This window comes from Artemia sp. Qi Xiang Cuo, chromosome 4, assembly GCF_049724085.1.
Source record: "Artemia sp. Qi Xiang Cuo chromosome 4, ASM4972408v1, whole genome shotgun sequence".
Lineage (NCBI taxonomy): Eukaryota > Metazoa > Arthropoda > Branchiopoda > Anostraca > Artemiidae > Artemia > Artemia sp. Qi Xiang Cuo.
This window is the reverse complement of record NC_142797.1, coordinates 37,390,081-37,415,301: the sequence shown is the minus strand read 5'-3', so window position 1 is coordinate 37,415,301 and position 25,221 is coordinate 37,390,081. Positions and strand designations below refer to the sequence as shown.

General features: G+C 32.4%; 2 protein-coding genes across 2 annotated transcripts in view; both read left to right on the top strand.

The window, feature by feature from the left end:
* The window catches only part of LOC148953080 (uncharacterized), a 192,638-nt gene that overhangs the window by 10,974 nt on the left and 156,443 nt on the right, over positions 1–25,221 (top strand). The window lies entirely within an intron of this gene.
* LOC148953081 (DNA-directed primase/polymerase protein-like) lies at positions 147–2,358 on the top strand. The gene has a single exon (XM_089087522.1). The coding sequence runs from the start codon at positions 147–149 to the stop codon at positions 1,449–1,451; it is 1,305 nt and encodes a 434-aa protein (XP_088943648.1). The 3' UTR covers positions 1,452–2,358.

Genomic DNA, 25,221 nt, shown 5'->3' with positions numbered 1-25,221 from the left:
ACGATAAACTGGAAACATTGATTAAAATGCCATCTATAATATTGGTCTTAAGAAGAAAAGAAGCAAATAGTGCGGTAATTAAAATTATTCATAGTTATTCATGGCTGATCCCTATCTACATGTTCTAGTGAAGATCTCATTTTTAGATGGAAGGGAATATGGGAAAAGAAATCTGTCCTCTCAACTTTTATGGTAAGAAGAGATCCAGTGAATTTGAAGAAAAAGTTGAAAAGATCTCAAAAAAGTGTGTCATCTATGAACGAAATCCTTTGCCGAGCACTATTCCAAAGCATATATTATCGTGTATACCTGATGTTTGGGAAGTATTTCCAAAGCAAGATGAGTGTTTAAGTTTTATATCAGACTCAAAATTGGAATTGAAAGCGTTTTCTTGTGAGTACAAATTCGCAGATGCTCACGGTAAAAGAAATTTTTTGGCGGCGCATCCACACCTTTTATGGATTCGTTTAAACGAAAGACCTTCGGAAGAGAGATGTTTTTATGAAATTATAACACCAGGAAGTGATAGTAAGCTTTATTTTGATATTGAGTTTGATAAAAGGTTAAATCCTGAATTAGATGGTATAGATGCAGTGAGAATTTTTATGAAATGTGTTGAATATTACGTCAGGGTTCATTTTGAAAAGGAAGTGCAGATTCGTGATGTTTTAGTCTTAGATGCAACAACAGAAAAGAAATTCTCATGTCATTTAGTATATGACACCGTCATATTTAATAGCAATATTCATGCTGGATATTTTGTTTCAAATATTGTTGAGGAAATTACTCGAAAAAGAGTTCCTTCAGAAGTAGTTTCAACAAAAGATTTGAGCAAATTGGAAGTGAAAACAGTTTCCGGCAACAGTGTTTTTGTTGATACCAGCGTATATAGTCAAAATAGGAATTTTAGGATGTTATATTGTAATAAATTTGGAAGAAATAACCATTTTAAAATTGGATCAAATAACGAGTTTACCCCTGATTCACTCAAATATCCTGGAAAAACATTGAATGAGAGTTATTTTTATGCATCACTTATTACAAATATTAAAGGCAAACCTGATACTTTATCGTATGCAAAGGTTAATATGTCTTCCAACACAGCAAATACGTTCCATTCCAACAAACCTAAGTTTTCTGGGTGTAGTAAGTCTGTGTATGCTGAAATTGATGACTTCATATCAAGCATTGTCCAACCTGGATATATCAGGAAATGGTCTCTATTGGAAACATCAATTATTTATGAAATTGGGGGAAATTATCGGTATTGTGATAGGATTCGAAGACATCATAAAAGTAATCATATTAAATTTATTGTCAGCTTAAAAACTATGAATTATCATCAAGAGTGTTTTGACTACGAATGTAAAGGCTTTAAGTCTTCTTCTTCTTCTATGCCTGCCAACATTATAAATTGGATAGACGAAGATGATTTTAAAGAAGTTTTCTAAGTTAAAAAAAGGGTAAATATTTATATTAGCGGAGTATTCAGATAGCTAAGAAACAAACTTACCTCTACAATCAGAATTTTATCCTGAGTCCAAATATGACATTCGTTTCCATCGCAAATTCAATTTTAACCTAACATATCCTTTCTAACCTTACCCAAATATGTAGCCCATATTATATATTTTCCATGCATTTATTGGTTCTTGATTTTATCACTGTCAATTCAATTTACAGATAAACCGATTTTAATAAGATTCACGCTAACACAGGTAGAAGCCGTATCTAAAATAGGCCTAAGAGAAAAAGGTATTGTCTTTGAGGGTACGTAAGGGCTTAAAATTGAATTTGCGACGGAAATGAATGCAATATTTGGATTTAGGATGAAATTTTGATTCTGAAGGTAAGTTTGTTTCTTAACTATCTTAATACTCCGTTAATACAGGGGATGCTATTAATATTGTCTTGACTATTAACGATAAGTTTTCATTTTACTACATTTAAGCTTTTTTTGGGGAAAAGCTGGGTTTTGATAAGTTCGGGGATCACTGAGTGCTTTCACGTTGAATTGAAGTTTTTGTACTTTGAACTGGTTGTTCTAACCATATTTAAATATGTCTCTTTGTTTTCAATAATAACAAGCTTCTATTGTAATCACAGCATAAATATTATTAAGTAGGGAAATTTCTATACTCTCTATTAAAGATTTTTGGGACCCATCAGTCGCACACCTATCGTCATAACTCCGCCTTTGTTTGTCTGTGTGTATGCGTGTAAATATTGTTGGTATGTGTGTAAAGCATGGTTACCGCTAGGGAAACAGTCTAACCGTTCACGATTTTAAGCATCCTTGGATAAGTTCTAAGGCGAGAGAGGAATTTAGGACAATTTTTGGAGGCGCCCACCTGCCCAGAGTCTCAGCCAAGTGATCCAAAACTTGGAAAAGTTGAATTTCTCTCAGATTAATGTATTGAGCTGAGACAATGAATAGATACTATTTGGAAAGTGATTGGAGACGGTGGGCATCCGTGAACAGGTGCTAAATTGAGAGAGGAATTAGGGACAATGTTTAGGGGCGGCAACCCGCCCAGAGTCTCGGGCAAGTGACCCAAAAATTTGAAAAATTGAAATTTTCTCAGAATGTGGGGCTGAGCTTAGGCAACAAATAGGTACTATTGGAAGATTATAATTGCTTTAAACGATTGTTTGACTGTTATTTCAAGCAAATTAATGGTCCTATGTCAATTCTAAATTCTTGGTCAACCTTCTTAAGTCCATAGGCGGGCGTGCCTTGTTTGACTCTCATTCCAGGCAATCTAACGGTCCTATGTCATTTTAAATTCTTGGTCTACATGCCTAAGACTCTAGGCAGGCGTGCCTTTCCAAAAACTAACAAACAAGTATGTGTCCAATAAGAGAGTCATGCTTACTCCCGCCATTTACCCGTGCCACAGCCATTTAAACATTTGCCTCTCAATTACTTGTACTATCCGTTTTGGCTTTTTTCATTCTACAATTAGCCATGTCTTGATGCAACCTACTGCAAAATACTTGATAACTTCAATTCAATTTAATAGCTTCATAACTAATAACTTCATAACTTCAATTGGCCTACATGCCTGAGACTCTAGGCAGGCGTGCCTTTCCAAAAACTAACAAACAAGTATGTCCAATAAGAGAGTCATATTTACTCCCGCCATTTACCCGTGCCACAGCCATTTAAACATTTGCCTCTCAATTACTTGGACTATCTGTCTTGGCTTTTCTCTTTCTACAATTAGCCATGTCTTGATGCAACCTACTGTAAAATACTTGATAACTTCAATTCAAAATCAATGGTATTGTCAATTTTAAATTCTTGGTCTACATGCCTGAGACTCTAAGCAGGCGTGCCTTTCCAAAAACTAACAAACAAGTATGTGTCCAATAAGAGAGTCATACTTACTCCTGTCATTTACCCGTGCCACAGCCATTTAAACATTTGCCTCTCAATTGCTTGGACTATCTGTTTTGGTTTTTCTCTTTCTACAATTAGCCATGTATTGATGCAACCTACTTCAAAATACTTGATAACTTCAATTCAAAATCAACGGATTTTGAACTGAATTGTTTTATTGTTTATTTTTAAAATGTTTAAATTCTTATACTAACCAGTTGATTTAATGATCATTCTTTTGGTTTTGTCTTGAAATCTAAAAAAATGGATAATGTTTCAGTTGTTTAGTTTTTTTCGTGTGTGTCCTTGTATAAATTGTTCCCTATGAGCTAATTGTGTAATCGTACTTTTATTTTTCTATCACTGGCGATAAACATAAGCAACTAGGAATTTACAATCTTTACGAACGCTGCAGTGATAAATTGATTTTTATATCCAAAAATTTTCATGTAAAACACTGAAAAGCATATTTTTCAAATTTCAGCAGTCGGGGGGGGGGGGATGCATCATTTCCCCCCTATCTTTCGTCCTCCTGCATAAAAATAACCATGTTTTTTTTTTTGAAAACTAAATTTTTTAATGGGACTCAAAAGTGAGGGTAACGATATTTCGTAAGTGGCTGAAGTTTTGAAAGAGCGTGATTGTTGTATCAACTTGCATTTTTATATGATTACTCGAAATCCAGCTCAGAATTGCTTAAGAATCGGACTACATAACAGTCGTATCCAACTAATAATGAATGCTTCTGCGCTATCTAAAATAGTTTATTTTTTATAACAAGAAGAAAAGCAGGCAATTGTCAAATGTGGTGCATAGGTTTGTAAGTATGACCCTTGCTGAAGCAGACTTTCATTTTGTGGCATTTATTTTATTTTTTTCATCCGCTGATAAAACTGTTGGCGATCATTTATGATTTACAGAGGAGTGTGATACAAGGGTGGATCCATGTCCTCCCTGTAGATAAACGGTCAAAGATCCTTGATTTTGTCATCCGTACAAATGAACTTTCTACGGACTTCTTGTTGGTGGCTTAATGGTTTAGTACGTTGGAACTAATGGTTCTTGAAGTTTTGATAGTATTTTTGTACTAACGATCAATAGTTTAATGGTTTTATTTTATAGTTTGGCGTTAGTTTACTGGTTTGGTATTTAATTGTGTTTTTTTTATAATTATCCTATGTACTTCTGCTTAAGTAAAGGTATATATTTTCATTTTTGAAACCGTTGTATCCTTTTTACTTTCGGAATACTTAAGAGTTTTTATTTAGCACGTGGAAATTTTATCTTTGTAATAGCTAACTCTGTAAATAAATTAACTCAATTGAAAAGCAAGTTATTGATCATTAATAAGTTCATATGGTTGAGGAAAATTATAAATTATATTATAACTTACAGAATAAGACAGAAGTCCCGGATTTATCATTCCATTTCGAAATTAATTTGATTCTCTGTAGGTGTAAATTTTCCAAAATGGTATTACGGTCAATGCGCATTAAGCGAAATAGCTCCGAAGCGTATAGAAAATAGTGAGCCACGACTCATCTCTATAAGGATTTCTTGCAAATATGATTCATACTGACTACGTCTACATTTATGTAGTCAAGGAATATATGAGGTCTTAATTCGGTACTTACGTACTATAGCCACCCCACTCAAGCTCTTGATCTGAGTAAAACCGGTTTCTCTGTCTGCATTAGGAGATAATTAGCTTAGTCTCAGTGAGATAGCCTACTGTAGAGGTAAATTGTAATTAAATATTTAATATATAGAGTTGGTTAAGTTAGATTATGTATTTAATATAATTCGTTCTGGGAGGCCTGCTTGCCATAATTCTCTGTTGTATTTTCCATAATTTTGTTGCCAAAGTGTTATATTTTCATCATAATTTGGTATGTTTTATCAGGAGTAACCTAACTTCACCTCTTTGGTGTGGTCGCTATAACACGTAAGTACCCTTAATTCATAACGTATCGAAGATATAAGAAGGATTTTTTTTCATAAAACTTTTGCGCTAAAAAGAATGTAATGCTAATTTGAAATATGACTACATGCATGTATTTTCTTCCCACTATTATTTTCAAATCTCCTCCCCCCCCCCCATTAGCGCTGATTTTAGGGCAGGGGGAATCTCCCCCAGATTAGAAAAATACCTTCTTTGTATTTTCTTTGAAAAATGTGCCTTTTTGGTATTATCCATAGAAAATATGAAAAATAAATAAATTGCCCCCCCCCCCAACATTGAATTGGCGCCACTGACTTTCCCTAACTTCAAACTCATCAATATTATCAGAAGTTTAGGGCTTGTTGGCCCCCGGGTGATCAGGACCACCGTCTATATTTAGTGAACCGATAAGCCATAAAATCAGTATATTGATGATGCACATATTGATATTATTCTAGCTACATTAGCCTAATTACCGTAAGTAAAATTGGGGACATTTGTCTTTTTTTTCTTCTTTTTTTTTTGTCGCTTCCATCCTCTTTTAAACATTCTTAGGCTTTTAATTCTGAAAGTTAAATTTTGTGGCTTTTTACCGTAAGCTGGAAATAGTTTGTATATGATGAATACTATCTCATACCCACCCACCTAAAGCGAGGGCTTGCATTTCCTTGTCCTCTCCCGTGACGAATCAAAACCCGAGACTCGGCTCTACCTTCAGTGGAAAAAAGATTCCAATAATAACTGCCCATTCTGACTATAATTATCATGTTTTACTTGCGACCTCTTTTCAGAAGAAAATTGTCCACAAGCCATCAACTTTATTTGGATGCTTTATAGCCAGTTTAACTGATTGAGTGACCATCACTGCTTGAAATAGCATTGTTATTTAGTAACGAAAGGAAGTTCCTTACTTTATTAAATTTAAAAAAGCAAGTTGTTTCAACTGAAAGTAAGGAGCAACATTAAAAACAAAAATGAAGTTAACAAATTGTTAGCTTAATTTGTGTAGTTGGTAAAAATTAGTGTAGTAATAAGTGTCTGATCTCAGTCCCTGACAGGAAAAAAACGATCACAAAAATGTCAAGTGTCACCAAAAGCTATATCGCGTTGATGGTCTTTTTTGCCAACACTGGCACCAGTTTTGGCTCTTATATTTTACCCATACTCTTTGGTCTGAAACTGATTGATATAATTACATTGTTCTTTAATTGCAAGCCATATCTGCAGGTTAATTCCAGAATGACAAGTTTTACAGGTATCATAAATCGTAACAGATGGCGTTAACATTTTCTTCCGATTCATAAATTTTTAGATAGCGTTTTAAACACTTTATTACGCTGTTACCTGAAGCAAGATGATGAAGGATGCCTTTGGGGAGGATGTCAGGCCTACCCAAAATAAACAATTACTGCCAAATAGATAAAAATATTGCTTTAAACTATATAAAAATAGTTTCTTTGACCAAACTGCCTTTCCATTTATGCTTAAAATTAATTGAAAATAGCCCCTCCCCGCCCCCCCCCCGAAAAAAAAGAGGGTAAACTTTCCATTTCTTATTTAAAAATTTTAACCGTTTTTGTATTTACATTTTAAGTATATTTTCAGTTTTATTAATTTCCAACCGAGTACGTTCTGAGGTAATATAAACTCAAAAATTAAATAATGTAGCTAAAATAGTTTTATATTTTATAGTTAGATTATTAATGTTAGTAATATAACTAATATAATTGAATTAAGAATTCAAATAATTTAAACATGAAAGGAAGAAACTAATACGAGAATGTATTTAGTAAACTTTAAAACAGTGTTTTAGAGCCTGTCCAATCCTGGTTAATGAGTGTAAATTTGGAATAATAAAATTTAACTTTTGAAGCACTAGATTTATATTTATAAACCACGTATTTGGCCAGTCTCTTCACGAGCCTTGGATATCTATGAATCGTAAGCAGCATTAATCGTGTTAGAACGGTAGCTAAATAAAACAGACCTTGAGTATTTTGGCCAATGTTCACTAATATTTGTTTTTGAATAGGAACGGAGAGAGTTTTCGCAAATAAGAATCATGTGTTTCGTAAGGCAATATGTTTTGATAGAAAAATATATGCTTAGAAAAAACGCATTCTGAGGGCTCAAGGTCAAAATCCCGGAATTCATCCCACACGGTTTCAGCTGCGGCTATGGTAATTCAAAAGGCATTAAAAATATGTTGAGAATTCGCTAAGATTAAAATATGTTTAGAAACATCTTTGACAAAATGTTTAGATAGAAAAATAGATGCTTAGGAAAAACGCATTCTTAGGGCTCAAAGTCACGATCTTGGAATTCATCCTAGATGATTTGTATCCAAGCCTTATGTATCTAAAGCCTATAGTCTTCTTATTGTCCCATAATTTTTTGATCCCATTACTGAAACCAACCACTCACTTGTCCCCACATTACCGAAAAATAATTATTTCCTTAAATCCTGTAATTCGGGACAAAGGGCCATGAAGTGAAGCAGCTCCTAACCATTTTCTCCGCACATAGGGCATGAGTAAGGACCGTCCATTGCCCTTACCCTCCCAGAATATTTCCTCATTTCTCCAAGTACTAGGAAATTACCCCTCCCTGAAATATACCACTTAATTTCTTTACTATTTAAACCCGCTTTAATATCTCCAGACCTCCTTCCATTCCCGGTAAACGCCGAGGGTTGCCATTACCGCAACTTCATACTGCCGTTTCTGAATCTCCTTATCACCCAGCACACCCTTTTCTAATTTTGCTACATTTCCTACTTCCAATCCTATCCCTTACCCTTCATTCCAAACACCTGGTAACCCACAACTATTTAAAATTGATTTCACCTGGGAAGCCCATAAACTTTTCCTTCTATCTTGCAACACCTCCAGATAAGCTGCATTTACTAACCCCTTATTCTGTAAACCAATCACCTTTTCCCAGTATCGTATCATTCTAACCAATCTTCTTACCCTCAATGAAAACAATCCTGGATCACCCTTTAGCACCAGACTATTAAATTTCCCGCTTAGCCCTAAAAGTCTCCTGAAATGTCCGAAATAAATTATCTCTACTTTTTCCCTTTTTTCAAACCCCCAAACTTCCCCACCGTAACTCAATACTGGACCTACCTTCGTCTCAAAAATTCTCTTCTGTAGCTCGCCAACTCGCCATTTGCACCTGATCACTCCACCTCCCTGAACTTGTAAACTTACATCCCAAATAAATAAAATCCTTAACTTCTTTCATCTCTTTCCCTTTAAAATAAAACTTATACTTTTCCCTTTCTTCCTTTCCAAAAACTAATATAACTGATTTATCAATATTTATAACTAATTTTTTACTCCCCAAATAACTATCCAAAATCTCTAACATCTTTTGCAAATCCGGAGCCGATTTCGCAAGCAATACTCTGTGATCTGGAAATAATAAACAAAACAGCTCCAGCGACATGAATTTTAAAATAGAGACATTTCTATTTCTAAAATACTCCTCAATATCATTAATAAAAAGAGAAAACAAATGCGGTGATAGAGTGCATCCCTGTTTAAGGCCTACCTTACTTAAAACTGGCCTAGAATAAGAAATACCTACCTTCACTTCTACTTTGACCACCTCATACATTTTCACTATAACTTCTACTAACCTAATTGGCAATCCTAATTTCACTAACACCCCTTTCAACATGCTTCTTGAAACTTCATCAAATGCTTCCCTAATGTCCAAAAACACCGTATATAGTCTATTATCCCTATACCTCGTATATTTACTAACTAAAACCTGTAAACAAAATATTTGATCAATTGTGCTATAGTTTTCCCTAAACCCTGCCTGACATTTAATTAATCTACCTTTATATTGGAACCATTTATCCATCCTATTAGACAGCACTCTACAAAATAACTTATTGATAGAACTTCCTAGACTTATTAGTTCTTGTGCAGGTTTCTTTCTCCTTTCTTAAGCAATGGGATCATAATCGATATCTGCCAATTTTGCGGCCATAGAGGTGTACTTGGAATTGCCGAGAATATCAATGCAAACACTGGCAGTATCCATGCTCTTGACCATTTCAACAGCTTAGTTGGTACTCCGTCGATGCCCGGTGCTGAGTTCCCTCTCATGTCTTTTCATGGCGTGCCATATTTCCTCCTGTTCAATCGGCTCCAGTAGTTTAGCGTCCTCTGAATCCAACTCAATATCGGTTGTCTCTTCGAAACTATCAATCTCCTCATCAGATCTCTCTTCGTCCTCTTTGGTGTATATCTCTTTGTATTTTTGTTCTAAGTATTCTGGCCAGGTATCGGCGTGAGGGACTGAATCAGTCAACCTTCTATTTTCTGTTGATTTCCTAATTAACTTCCAGAACTCCGTTGTATCATTCACGCTAAATTTCTCCCGTATTTTTTGGCTCTCTTTCTCTTCAAAATGTCTCTTCTTCAACTTAAGTAGCCTTTTATATCCCCTTCGCTTGCCCTAAGAGCCTGCAGTTTTTTTTCAAGATCAACTGTACTACTAGCCTTAAGCAATCTAAAAGCTTCTGAAACCTCCTTCTTCTTTTCCTCACATTCCTTATAAAAAAAACTCATCAAGCCTGTACTCCTACCATTTTTTTTCTCCTACGTGCCACCTTAGTTCCTATCTTATACAAAACCCCCGACAAAAAATCAACAGAACCTGCTATATCCCCTTCCCTTGCCATATCCTCACTTCTGAATAAATGAATCCAGCCCTCTATCTTCAACTAGTACCTTTTTCAATTTCTCCTCACTATCATTATCAAACCTTCAAGCTCATTACCCATCTGTTCCTTAACCCCAATTTTTTTCTGGCTCTTGGCCCATCCTTCCCCCTCCTAATTCAACCCTAATAGGCGTGTGATCCGACCCAGCCAGCGCCATCACCTCAAAATCCAGACAACAAGAAAGAAGCCCCAGACTAACAACCCCATAATCTATAACACTTGGAGATTTACCCGAAAAATATGTAAAATCCCCCACTCCTTTATCCTTCCCTGTCCTCCCATTCAAAATAACCAAATTCTGCTTACCACAAAAATTCAATAATTTTTTACCCCAATTATTTTTTCTCCGATGACCATCCTTACTCGTCCTCCTCATAACCGACGACTCAATCATGTAGACTCCATTCATTTATTCTAGTTCGAGATCCACCTCATCCTCACGGGCTCCTTTGTCCTCCCCTGTATATCCGTTAAAATCCCATAGAAAAATAAAACAATCGGACGGAAACTGTTCTGACAAACGATCCATATAATTTTCTAATATCTCACAGGTATCTTCATCACTAAAAGTGATAGTTTCCCGCGGTAAATGCACTGAACAAAAGATAAACGAGTTACTACCCGAAGATACTCGCACCCATACTAGATTACATGAAACACTTTTCAACCGAGATACATTTCGCCATTTTTTTTGTTATGAATAATGCAACTCCTCCATAAGTTCTACCATTCTGCGATCGCTTTGTTTGTGATCCAAAATAAGAAAAACCTTCTATTCTCTCCTCTTTTTCCAGCCACGTTTCTACTAACGATACAACTGAAAAATCACGACATTTAAGAAGACACTCTACTTTAAGATACGAGAAACCCTGAACATTCCAATGTGCTAAATGACACTCGTAATTTGCGCCATGGCCCTGCTTATCCTGTCCACTATCTGAGCCAATGGGTTGTGACGGATTAAATAGCCGCCTAGGCTCCATGTTTTTAGGGTCGTCACCTCTAACCGACTTGCTCTTCTGTCTTATATGGTCACCTGGGCTAATAGTTTGTTAGCTGTTACGTTTGGGAGCCCCCACAGGCCCGACAAAAGTTGATGTGGAGCCTTTTTGAATAACCGGAGTTTCACTGTTAGTAGAGAGCGAAGTACCAGCTTGACGAATACAAGATCATTAACCTACTAACGGGACAAGATAATTGACCTACAAACGGTACGAACAACTGGACGAACAAGATCACGACCGGGACATGTGACATCATCAGATAAGGAAAAGATGACAGCTGTCAATTACTGGTTGAAGTGCTGGGATAAAATGGTGACCTCATTAGATAAGGAAATTTCAACATTGGAATATTCTTATCAGAAAGTTGGAAATACAGACGGGACAAGGTATTTGATTGACACAATTTCTCCATGAGACAAGATAAACTTGGAAGTTGAAACGAAAATGGTAAGGCATCTCAGGGAATGCTAACTCCTATTAAGAGATACATATTATTTTTTATTTGGGCGGTTCTCGACTGTGTTCAGTATAATACACAAGTACTATTTGAAGTGTTGTAAAATCCCCTACCCCAACCACCAAGGGCCCCCACCCCTCCCCCCTACTTTTTGGGACCATTCCCCCATTTTTTTTTTACATTTTGAAGTTTATTTTTTAACATGATAATTTTATTTCAACTTTTTTTTTTAATTTCTTAGAATGAACAAGTACACAACATGGGATTAGTGAGATGGTTATGGATTTGAATCATCAAGGACCGCAACCACCAATGACCCTAGCCACCAAGGACCTCACACTTCCAAGGTCCCCAACCACCAAGGGCCCCCCTCCCCCAACTTTTTGCCCCCCCCCATTTTTTTAACTTTTTTTTGCGCGGTTGAGACACAGAAGGTCCCCCTCCTCCCCCCCCCAACTTTTTGGGCCCCCTTCCCATTTTTTTAATACTTTTTGTGTGCGATTGAGACGCAGTAGGGCCCCCTCCCCCCTAACTTTTTGGGCCCTTCCCCACATTTTTTAATACTTTATTTGCGTGCTTGAGACGGAGAAATTAACAAACTGAAAAGATTTTTCAGCTAAAGCAGGGAACAAGTTTAAAACTTTTTTAATAAAGTTGGGTTTTAGTTTTCAGAAATATGAACATCCCAGTTTAAAATACATCTGATTTATTTGTATTAATAACACTTACTTAGCTAGGTTTCTTAACTGTTCGTAGATGTGTGTTTCATGGAACTCTTGATTCGAGATGTATAGTTTGCCATTGTGGACTTTTCTTAGCTAGACTTTCAAACCTTTCGTATGTGTATGTCCTGTTTTATTAATAATATTTGATTTTCTAATCAAGTCGGGTTTTAATTTTCAGAAATAAGAACATCCATGTTTAAAGTACATCTGATTTTATTAATAACATTTTCTTAGCTAGGGTTCTTAACCTTTCGTAGGTTTATGTTGCATGAAACTCATGATTTGGGATGTCTAGTTTGCTATTTTGGACTTTTCTGAGCTAGATTTCATAACCTTTCGTAGGTGTATATCTGGTTTTATTAATAATATTTGATTTTCTAATCAAGCTGGGTTTTAATTTTCAGAAATAAGAACATCCATGTTTAAAATAAACCTGATTTTATTAATAATATTTCATTTAATTTAATAATTGGGTAAATTTTTGCATATTTTTTAAATAAAGTTGGGTTTTAGTTTTCAGAAATATGAACATATCAGTTTAAAATACATCTGATTTTATTAATAACATTTTCTTATCTAGGTTTCTTGACCTTTCATAGACGTGTGTTGCATTGAACTCATGAAACTCATGATTCGGGATGTATAGTTTGCTATTTTGGGCTTTTCTTAGCTAGATTTCATAAGTTATCGTAGGTGTATATTTGGTTTTATTAATAATATTTGATTTTCTAATCAAGTGGGGTTTTAATTTTCAGAAATAAGAACATCCATGTTTAAAAATTATCTGATTTTATTAATAATATTTGATTACCTTTAATAATTGGGTACCTTTTTGCATATTTTTTAAATAAAGTTGGGTTTTAGTTTTCAGAAATATGAATATATCAGTTTAAAATACATCTGATTTTATTAATAATATTTTCTTAGTTAGGTTTCTTGACCTTTCATAGACGTGTGTTGCATAAAACTCATGATTTGGGATGTCTAGTTTGCTATTTTGGACATTTCTGAGCTAGATTTCCTAACCTCTCGTAGATGTATGTCTGGTTTTATTAATAATATTTGATTTTCTAATAAAGTTGGGTTTTAATTTTCAGAAATAAGAACATCCATGTTTAAAATACATCTGATTTTATTAATAATATTTGATTTCCTTTTAATAATTGGGTACATTTTTGCATATTTTTTTTAATAAAGTTGGGTTTTATTCATTTTTAAGGTTAATTTAGACTAGGTTACGTGCGCACACGTAATCTAGTCTAAATTAACCTTAAAAATGAATAAAACCCAACTTTATTTAAGAAATATGCAAAAATGTACCCAATTATTAAAGGAAATCAGATATTATTAATAAAATCAGATGTATTTTAAACATGGATGTTCGTATTTCTGAAAATTAAAACCCAACTTGATTAGAAAATCAAATATTATTGATAAAACCAGTCATACACCTACGAAAGGTTAGACAATCTAGCTAAGAAAAGTTCAAAATAGCAAACTAAACATCAAAAATCATGAGTTCCATGCAAAACGCATCTACAAAAGGTCAAGAAACCTAGCTAAGAAAATGTTATTAATAAAATCAGATGTATTTTAAACTGGGATGTTCATATTTCTGAAAACTAAAACCCAACTTTATTTTTTAAAAAATATGCAAAAATGTACCCAATTATTAAAAGGAAAACAAATATTATTAATAAAATTAGATGTATTTTAAACATGGATGTTCTTATTTCTGGAAATTAAAACCCAACTTGATTAGAAAATCAAATATTATTAATAAAACCAGACATACACTATTAATAAAATCAGATGTATTTTAAACATGGATGTTCCTATTTCTGAAAATTAAAACCCAACTTTATTAGAAAATCAAATATTATTAATAAAACTAGGCATATAACTACGAAAGGGTAAGAAACCTAGCTAAGAAAATGTTATTAATAAAATCAGATGTATTTTAAACTGGGATGTTCATATTTCTGAAAACTAAAACCCAACTTTATTTTAAAAAATATGCAAAAATGTTCCCAATTATTAAAAGAAAACAATATTATTAATAAAATCAGATTTATTTTAAACAAGGATGTTCTTATTTCTTAAAATTAAAACCCATCTTGATTAAAAAATCAAATATGATTTATAAAACCAGACATACACCAACGAAAGTTTAGGAAATCAAGCTCAGAAAAGTCAAAAATAGCAAACTAGACATCCCAAATCATGAGTTACATGCAACACCCATCTACGAAAGGTTAAGAAACCTACCTAAGAAAATGTTATTAATAAAAACGGATTTATTTTAAACTGGGATGTTCATATTTCTGAAAACTCAAACCCAACTTTATTTTTTTTTAAATATGCAAAAATGTACCCAATTATTAAAGGTAATCAAATATTATTAATAAAATCAGATAAATTTTAAACATGGATGTTCTTATTTCTGAAAATTAAAACCCAACTTTATTAGAAAATCGAATATTATTAATAAAATAAGATGTATTTTAAACATGGATGTTCGTATTTCTGAAAATTAAAACAAAACTTGATTAGAAAATCAAATATTATTGATAAAACCAGTCATACACCTACGAAAGGTTAGACAATCTAGCTAAGAAAAGTTCAAAATAGCAAACTAAACATCAAAAATCATGAGTTCCATGCAAAACGCATCTACCAAAGGTTAAGAAACCTAGCTAAGAAAATGTTATTAATAAAATCTGATGTATTTTAAAATGGGATGTTCATATTTCTGAAAACTAAAACACAACTTAATTTTTTTTAAATGCCAAAATGTACCCAATTATTAAAAGGAAATCAAATATTATTAATAAAATTAGATGTATTTTAAACATGGATGTTCTTATTTCTGGAAATTAAAACCCAACTTTATTAGAAAATCAAATATTATTAATAAAACCAGACATACACCTACGAAAGGTTAGGAAATCTAGCTCTGAAAGTCCAAAATAGCAAACTAAACATCCCTACTCATGAGTTTCATGCAACACCCATCTACGAAAGGTTTAGAAGCCTAGCTAAGAAAATGTTATTAATAAAATCGGATGTATTTTAAACTGGGATATTCATATTTCTGAAAACTAAAACCCAACTTTATTTAAAAAAATATGCAAAAATGTACCCATTAATAAAGGGAAATCAAATATTATTGATGAAATCATATGTATTTTAGACATGGGTGTTCTTATTTCTGAAAATTAAAACCCAACTTGATTAGAAAATCAAATATTATTAATAAAACCTGACATACACTTATGAAAGGTTAAGAAATCTAGCTAAGAAAATTTTATTAATAAAATGACACATACATCTGTGAAAAGTTAAGAAACCTAGCTAAGAAAATGTTATTAATAAAATCAGATGTATTTTAAACTGGGATGTTCATATTTCTGAAAACTAAAACCCAACTTTATTTTTTTAAAATATGCAAAATGTGCCCAATTATTAAAAGAAATTAAAATATTATTAATAAAACTAGGCATTTACCTACGAAAAACCTGACTTACACCTACGAAAGGTTAAGAAACCTAGCTAAGAAAATGTTATTAATAAAATCAGATGTATTTTAAACTCGGATGTTCATATTTCTGAAAACTAAAACCCAACTTTATTTTAAATAAATATGCAAAAATCTACCCAATTATTAAAAGAAATCAAATATTATTAATAAAATCAGATGTATTTTAAACATTGGATCTTCTTATTTCTGAAAATTGAAACTCAGCTTGATTAGAAAATAAAATATTATTAATATAACTAGGCATAACACTACGAAAGGTTAAGAAACCTAGCTAAGAAAATGTTATTAATAGAATCAGATGTATTTTAAACTGGGATGTTCATATTTCTGAAAACTAAAACCCAACGTTATTTTAAAAAATATGCAAAAATGTTCCCAATTATTAAAAGAATACAATATTATTAATAAAATCAGATTTATTTTAAACAAGGATGTTCTTATTTCTTAAAATTAAAACCCATCTTGATTAGAAAATCAAATTTGATTTATAAAACCAGACATACACCAACGAAAGGTTAGGAAATCAAGCTCAGAAAAGTCCAAAATAGCCAACTAGACATTCCCAAATCATGAGTTTCATGCAACACCCATCCACGAAAGGTTAAGAAACCTAGCTAAGAAAATATTATTAATAAAATCAGATGTATTTTAAACTGGGATGTTCATATTTCTGAAAACTAAAACCTAACTTTATTAAAAAAATATGCAAAAATGTACCTAATTATTAAAGGTAATCAAATATTATTAATAAAATCAGATAAATTTTAAACATGGATGTTCTTATTTCTGAAAATTACTTTATTAGAAAATCAAATATTATTAATAAAATCATGTATTTTAAACTGGGATGTTCATATTTTCTGAAAACAAAAACCCTATATAAAAAAAATATGCAAAATGTACCCAATGATTAAAAGAAATAAAATATTATTAATAAAATTAGATGTATTTTAAACATGGATGTTCATATTTCTGAAAATTAAAACCTAACTTGATAAGAAAATCGAATATTATTAATAAAACCATACATACACCTACGAAAGGTTAAAAAACTCAGTTAAGAAAATGTTATTAATAAAATCAGATGTATTTTAAACTGGGATGTTCATATTTCTGAAAACTAAAATCCAACTTTATTTTTTTTTTAAATATGCAAAAATGTACCCAATTATTAAAAGAAAACAATATTATTTATAAAATCAGATGTATTTTAAATATGGATGCTCTTATTTCTGAAAATTAAAACCCAACTTGATTAGAAAATCAAATGTTATTAATACAACCAGACATACAACAACGAAAGTTGAGGAAAGCAAGCTCAGAAAAGTCCAAAATAGCAAACTAGACATCCCAAATTATGAGTTTCATGCAACATCCATCTACGAAAGGTTAAGGAACCTAGCTAAGAAAATATTAATAATAAAATCAGATGTATTTTAAACTGGGATGTTCATATTTCTGAAAACTAAAACCCAACGTTATTTTAAAAAATATACAAAAATGTACCCAATTATTAAAAGAAAACAATATTATTAATAAAATCAGATTTATTTTAAACAAGGATGTTCTTATTTCTTAAAATTAAAACCCATCTTGATTAGAAAATCAAATTTGATTTATAAAACCAGACATACACCAACGAAAGGTTAGGAAATCAAGCTCGGAAAAGTCAAAATTATTAATATTATTAATATTATAATTAATTATTATTAATAAAATCGGAGGTATTTTAAACTGGGATGTTCATATTTCTGAAAACTAAAACCCACCTTTATTAAAAAATATGCAAAAATGTATCCAATTATTAAATGTAATGAAATATTATTAATAAAATCAGATAAATTTTGAACATGGATGTTCTTATTTCTGAAAATTAAAACCCAACTTGTTTAAAAAATCAAATATTATTAATAAAACAAAACATATACGTAAGAAAGGCCATAAAATCTTTATTATAGATTCCCAAAATTGCAAACTATACATCTCAATTCCTGAGTTTCAAGCAACACACATCTACGAAAAATTAAGAAACCTAGCTAAGAAAATGTTATTAGTAAAATCAGATGTATTTCAAACTGGGATGTTCATATTGCTGAAAACTAAACCCGACTTTATTTTAAAAAATATGCAAAAATGTACCCAATTATTAATGGGAAATCAAATATTATTAATAAAAACGTGTATTTTAAACATGGATGTTCTTATTTCTGAAAATTAAAACCCAACTTTATTAGAAAATCAATTATTATTAATAAAACCAGACATACATCTACGAGAGGTTAGGAAATCTAGCTCAGAAATGTCCAAAATAGCAAACTAGACATCCCAAATCATGAGTTTTATGCAACACACGTCTTTGAAAGGTCAAGAAACCTAGCTAAGAAAATGTTATTAATAAAATCAGATGTATTTTAAACTGGGATGCTCATATTTCTGAAAACTAAAAAATATCTTTATTAAAAAAAAATGTATAAGGATGCCCAATGATTAAAGGACATCAAATATTATTAATAAAATCAGATAATTGTTGAACATGAATGTTAGTTTTTCAGAAAATTAAAACCCAACTTTATTACACAATAAAATATTATTAATAAAACCAGACATACAGCTACGATAGGTTATGAAATCTAGCTCAGAAAAGCCCAAAATAGCAAACTATACATCCTAAATCATCAGTTACATGCAACACACGTCTATGAAAGGTCAAGAAACCTAGCTAAGAAAATGTTATTAATAAAATCAGATGTATTTTAAACTGATATGTTCATATTTCTGAAAACTAAAACCCAACTTTATTTAAAAAATATGCAAAAATTTACCCAATTATTAAAAGAAGACAACATTATTAATAAAATAAGTTTTATTTTAAATATGGATATTCTTATCTCTGAAAATCAAAGCCCATATTTACTAGAAAATCAAACATTATTAATATAACCAAACATGCGCCTATAAAAGGTTATGAAATCTAGCTCAGAAAAGTCCAAAATAGCAAACTAGACATCCCAAATCATGAGTTTCATGCAATATACACCTACGAAAGGTTAAGAAACCTAGCTAAGAAAATGTTATTAATAAAATCAGATGTATTTTAAACTAGGATGTTCATATTTCTGAAAACTATAACCCAATATTAAAAAAATATGCGAAAATGTACCCATTTATTAAAAGAAATAAAATATCATTAGTAAAATCAGAGGTATTTTAAACATTGGATGTTCTTATTTCTGAAAATTAAAACCCAAATTCATTAGAAAATCAAATATTATTAATAAAACAAGGCATACACCTACGAATGGTTAAGAAACCTAGCTAAAAAAAAGGCTATTAATAAAATCAGATGTATTTTAAACCTGGGATGTTCATATTTTTGAAAATTAAAACCCAACTTTATTTTTTTTTAAATATGCAAAAATGTACCCAATTATTAAAATAAAACAAATATTATTAATAAAATCAGATGCATTTTAAACATGGATGTTCTTATTTCTGAAAACTAAAACCCATCTTGATTAGAAAATCAAATATTAGTAATAAAATCGGACATACACCTACGATAGGTTAGTAAATCTATCTCAGAAAAGTCCAAAATAGCAATCTACATCCCGAATCATGAGTTTCATGCAATATCCATCTACGAAAGGTTAAGAAACTTAGCTAAGAAAATGTTATTAATAAAATCGGATGTATTTTAAACTAGGATGTTCATATTTCGTAAAAGTAAAATCCTACCTTATTAAAAAATATGCAAAAATGTACCCAATTATTAAAGGTAACCAAATATTATTAATAAAATCAGATAAATCTTAAACATGAATGTTCTTATTTCTGAAAATAAAAACCCAATTTTATTAGAAAATCAAATATTATTAATAAAACCAGACATACACCTACGAATGGTTAAGAAACCTAGCTAAGAAAATTTTATTAATAAAATCAGATATATTTTAAGCTGGGATGTTCATATTTCTGAAAACTAAATCTTAATTTTATTTTTTTTTTAATATGCAAAAATTTACCCAATTATTAAAAGAAATGAAATATTATTAATAAAATCAGATGTTTTTAAAACATGAATGTTGTTATTTTTGAAAATTAAAACCCAACTTTATTAGAAAAATATACAAAATGTACCCAATTATTAAAAAGAAATAAAATATTATTAATAAAATCAGATGTACTTTAAACATGGATGTTCTTATTTCTGAAAATTAAAACCCGACTTGATTAGAAAATCAAATATTATTAATAAAACAGGACATACACATACGAAAGGTTTGAAAGTCTAGCTCAGAAAAGTCCAAAATAGCAAACTATACATCCCGAATCATGAGTTTCATGCAACACACATCTACGAAAGGTTAAGAAACCTAGCTAAAAAAAATATTAATAAAATCAGATGTATTTCAAACTGGGATGTTCATGTTTCTGAAAACTTTATTAATTACGTTTATTAAACTTTATTAAAAAAGTTTTAAACTTGTTCCCTGTTTTAGCTGAAAAACCTTTTCAGTTTGTTAATTGCTCAGTCTCAAGCACGCAAAAAAGGTATTAAAAATGAGGTGAGGGGCCCAAAAAGTTGGGGGGGCCTTCTTTGTCTCAATCGCACAAAAAAAAGTATTAAAAAATGGGGTGGGGTCCCAAAAATTTGGGGGGAGGGGGCCCTTCTGTGTCTCAAGTGCGTAAAAAAAGTATTATAAAACTGGGAGGGGCCAAAAAGTTGGGGGGAGGGGGGCCCTTAGTGGTTGGGGTAGGAGACTTTGGAAGTTGAGGTCCTTGGTGGCTAGGGTTGTTGGTGGTTGCGGTCCTTGATGATTCAAATCCATAACCATCTCACTAATCCCATATTGTGTACTTGTTCATTCTAATACATGTAAAAAAAGTTGAAATAAAATTATCATGTTAAAAAATAAACTTCAAAAAGTAAAAAAAAATTGGGGAATTTTCCCAAAATGTAGGGGGGAGGGGTGGGGTGGGGGCCCTTCTGTGTCTCAAGCGCGCAAAAAAAAGTTAAAAAAAAATGGGGATGGGGGCCCAAAAAAGTTGGGGGGAGGGGGCCCTTTGGGGTTGAGGAAGGGGACCTTACAACTCTGTTCAAATTGTGCTTATGTATTATACTGGACACAGTCGAGAACCGCCCAAATAAAAAACAATATGTATCTCTTAATAGGAGTTAGCATTACCTGAGATGCCTTACCATTTTCGTTTCTACTTTCAAATTTATGTTGTCTCATGGAGAAATTGTGTCAATCAAATATCTTGTCCCGTCTGTATTTCCAACTCTCTGATAAGAATATTCCAATATTGAAAATTTCCTTATCTGATGATGTCACCTTTTTATCACAGTATTCCAACCGGTGATTGACAGCTGTCATCTTTTCATTATCTGATGATGTCACATGTCCCGGTCGTGATCTTGTTCGTCCAGATGTTCGTACCGTTAGTAGGTCAATGATCTTGTCCCGTTAGATGGTCAATGATCTTGTATTCGTCGCGCTGGTACTTCGCTCTCTACTACTGTTCATCCCATTTATTTCGTTATCACTACTAAGCTCCACCACTACACTAAAGAAAGATTGAATATAGGATGAAGATCCTGGACGCGATCTTGAATTGCAAGGTTCTTCCAGGTTAAACCGATTATTTTCAGAAACCAAACTCGTTACTAAACTTTTTTGCGGCACTGAATAAACACCCAGGTTCACGGTGAAACTTTTGTCCAAGATTTTCTTAAAATGGGTCATGGTACTCGCTGATGACTCTATATTAGGGGCATTCGTAACCTCAACTACAGATTGCTTATCAAAGCTATACGTAAAACACTGTTGACCAATATATAACTTTGTCCCTCTTAGTCTTGCTTCTCTATTTTCTCCTCTAGCACGTTCAAGAAAAGGCTTTAGGCGGTTACGGATAGACAGTTCACGCTCTGTATAATCGGGACTAACACTAAGACCCGCCCTTTTCAGGTGAGTACTTGACCGCAATATAATATCACGAATGTAACCGCCTGTGAACTTAAGCAACACCAGTCGAGCGCCTTGTTTAGCGTTTAGCCGAAAATGTCTAATGTCCATCATTTTCAGCCCTAAATTTGGCACATGTAAGTTTAGTGCTTTCATTTCATCTTCTCGTAACGAAGAACCTTTGTTTGTAGGGTCAAAATTATACAGGACCAAATTACACTTTTTAGACTCATTTTCTAGTTTTGGCAATTTTACGTTAGTAGCCGACATTTCAGCTTGGAAACTTAGGTAATCTTTCTTCAATTGTGACGCACCCTCCGAGAACTTCTCTACTGTCGAATCCATTCCCAACGAAATAGCAGATAGGTCGTTTCTAAGTTCTTGAACCTGCGACGAAACTATTTCTATTCCGTTCAATTTTCGATTAATTTCTTGTAGAGTTTCAGATAAATTAACAGAAGTCATAATTAATCCGGAAATATGGTTATAATAATTAGAAAGGTTACTTGTCTTTCTGTGAGGGCCGAGCCTCACTAATGCATCCGAGTGACTATTCCAGTGACTATAATTATTCTCACAAAATTTCCACTTAACATTGCAAGTCTTATAAAGTAAGATTTCAACTTAACATGACAATTCTTGTCAATAGGAACTGGTTTTTCAAGTTATTTCACTGCCTGTGTATTTAGATGTTAGCGGAATGAATGCTGAAATAATACTGGTGTCAGATATGGCAATTCAAAAGACATTATGTGATATAATTAGAAAAAAAAACTAGATTTACGTTCTGTCTTGTCAATTGATATTGATAGTTTGAATCCGATCTTATTTGATTTCAATTAATATTTATAAAAAAAAAATCCCTAAATGTGTTTTGACTTGTTATTGCTTAGGGGAAAATAGGGTGAAATCGGAGATTTCCACTTCGGATTTTTTTCTATCATATCTGGGACGCCTTGAAAATTGTTCCTTTTGACAGTGGCCAAACAAACTTGAAGTATGTCTTAGCTTTCTTTACATTTTATAGTAATCTTCCTTTTTTATTGTATTTTTGGCTTTTTATGTCTGTCGTTCAGCTGGATTTAGATCCAATAAAATACAATTTACTATTTCTAATTCTGGTGATAAACCTTTGTTCAAACAGTTTGTGATAATGAACTGTAATTGAGGGGCGACTTTGCCCAATAGTATTGGAAACTCTAAAAAATGGTATTTTGATAACAATAGATACATCTGAAGAATTAGCTTTTTATACTGATTCCTAATATGTGAAATTCATTAAGTTTAATGTTACCCATCAAAAGCAACGAGTCTGAGAAAATTCGCGTGATTTTCGTGATTCGGGGGGGGGGACCCCCAGAAATTTAAGGAATCCCAATGAAAATCGCACCATTAGATTCAGCGTATCAGAGAACCTTAGTTCGTGATAATGAACTGTAATTAAGGAGCAACTTTGCTAAATAGTATTAAAAACTCTAAAAACGGTATTTTGATAACAATAGATACATCAGAAGAATTAGCTTTTTATGCTGATTTCTAATATTTAAAATTCATTAAGTTTAATATTACCTGTCAAAAGCAACGAGCATGGGAAAATTCACGTGATTTTCATGATTCTGGGTGGGAGGGGAACTCCAGAAAGTCAAGGAATCCTAATGAAAATCGCACCGTCAGATTCGGCGTATCAGAGAACTCTACTGTACATGTAGCAAGCTCATATCTACAAAATGTGGAATTTTGCATTTTTTGTCAGAAGAAAGGCCACAGATGCGTGTTAAGTTACCAAAAAGATTTTACCCAAAGTTACCCAAAGTCATCCGATCAAAATTTTGAGATAGCCATTTTGTTCAGCATAGTTGAATGTTCCCATAACTATGCCTCTTGGGATGAACTGACCCCTACAACACCTGGGAAAGGGGCTGTAAATTATGAAATTTGTCATTGAGTACATATAGTAAGTAGAGAGGGAGGTGCTACTCCGAACATGACCACGTGGTTTATGGTTTTCTCAGTGAGAATGAAAAAACAGGAATTTTCTCACTTGAAAAAACATGAATTTTCTCACTTTTATGGATGTTTTCTTGGACGGTTATGTGTGTTGGTCAATTTATTTGATGTTTTTCATGGATGTCAACAGAAATTAATGTCTGTTTTATGGTTTTTGTCAGTGAGAATGAAAAAACAGGAACTTTCTCAAATTTATGGATGTCAAAAGCAATTTATATCTATTCTATGGTTTTTGTCAGTGAGAATGGAAAAAACAGGAACTTTCTCACTTTGATGGATGTTTTCTTGGACGACTATGTGTGTTGGTCAATTTTTTTGATGTTTTTCATGGATGTCAACAACAATTTATGTCTGTTTTATGGTTTTTGTCAGTGAGAAGGAAAAAACAGGAACTTTCTCACTTTGATGGATGTCAACATCAATTCATGTCTGTTTTATGGTTCGTTGTCAGTGAGAATGAAAAAACAGGAACTTTCTCACATTTATGGATGTTAACAGCAATTTATGTCTGTTTTATGGTTCATTGTCAGTGAGAATGAAAAAACAGGAACTTTCTCACATTTATGGATGTTAACAGCAATTTATGTCTGTTTTATGGTTTTTGTCAGTGAGAATGAAAAAACAGGAACTTTCTCGCATTGATGGATGTTTTCTTGGACGGTTGTGTGTTGGTCAATTTATTTGATGTTTTTCATGGATGTCAACAGTAATTCATGTCTGTTTTATGGTTTTCTCAGTGAGAATGAAAAAACAGGAACTTTCTCACATTTATGGATGTCAACAGCAATTTATGTCTGTTTTATGGTTTTTGTCAGTGAGAATGAAAAAACAGGAACTTTCTCACATTTATGGATGTCAACAGCAATTTATGTCTGTTTTATGTGTTTAGGCGAACCTAACCTGAGAAATTGATTTACATAATCGGCGGGGGAATTATTGATTCACGAAGGGGAATTAAGAAATAAACATGGCTTCTTTGACCTTTAGGCTAACCTAACCTGAGAAATTGATTTACATAATCGCTAGGGGAATATATTGATTCACGAAGGGGGAATTAAGAAACATTATGGCTTTCTTTAATCTTAGGTCTGAGGGATAAACTGTGTAGGCACCCTCTGTAAATATTTTGTTTTCCATTGATTCATATTGTAAAAGTGTTATTTTGTCTTGTAGTGATTTAATGAGAAATTAAATTAAATGAACTTAAACGTTCTTTAGGTCAGAGAGAAAAATTAATATTCTATTTTTAAATAGGGCTTCATTGATCTTTACTGTCAGGAATTAGAAATAACATCACTTGTTATCTTGGAATTATGCGGGAGGCTAAAGAGATAGAAATTCTATTTTTAAATACGGCTTCACTGAGCTTTAAGTCGGAGAGATAAATTGATATTCTAACGAAACCTTAATAGTGTAGCTAGGAACATTTATGGGATGAAGAGATTAACGT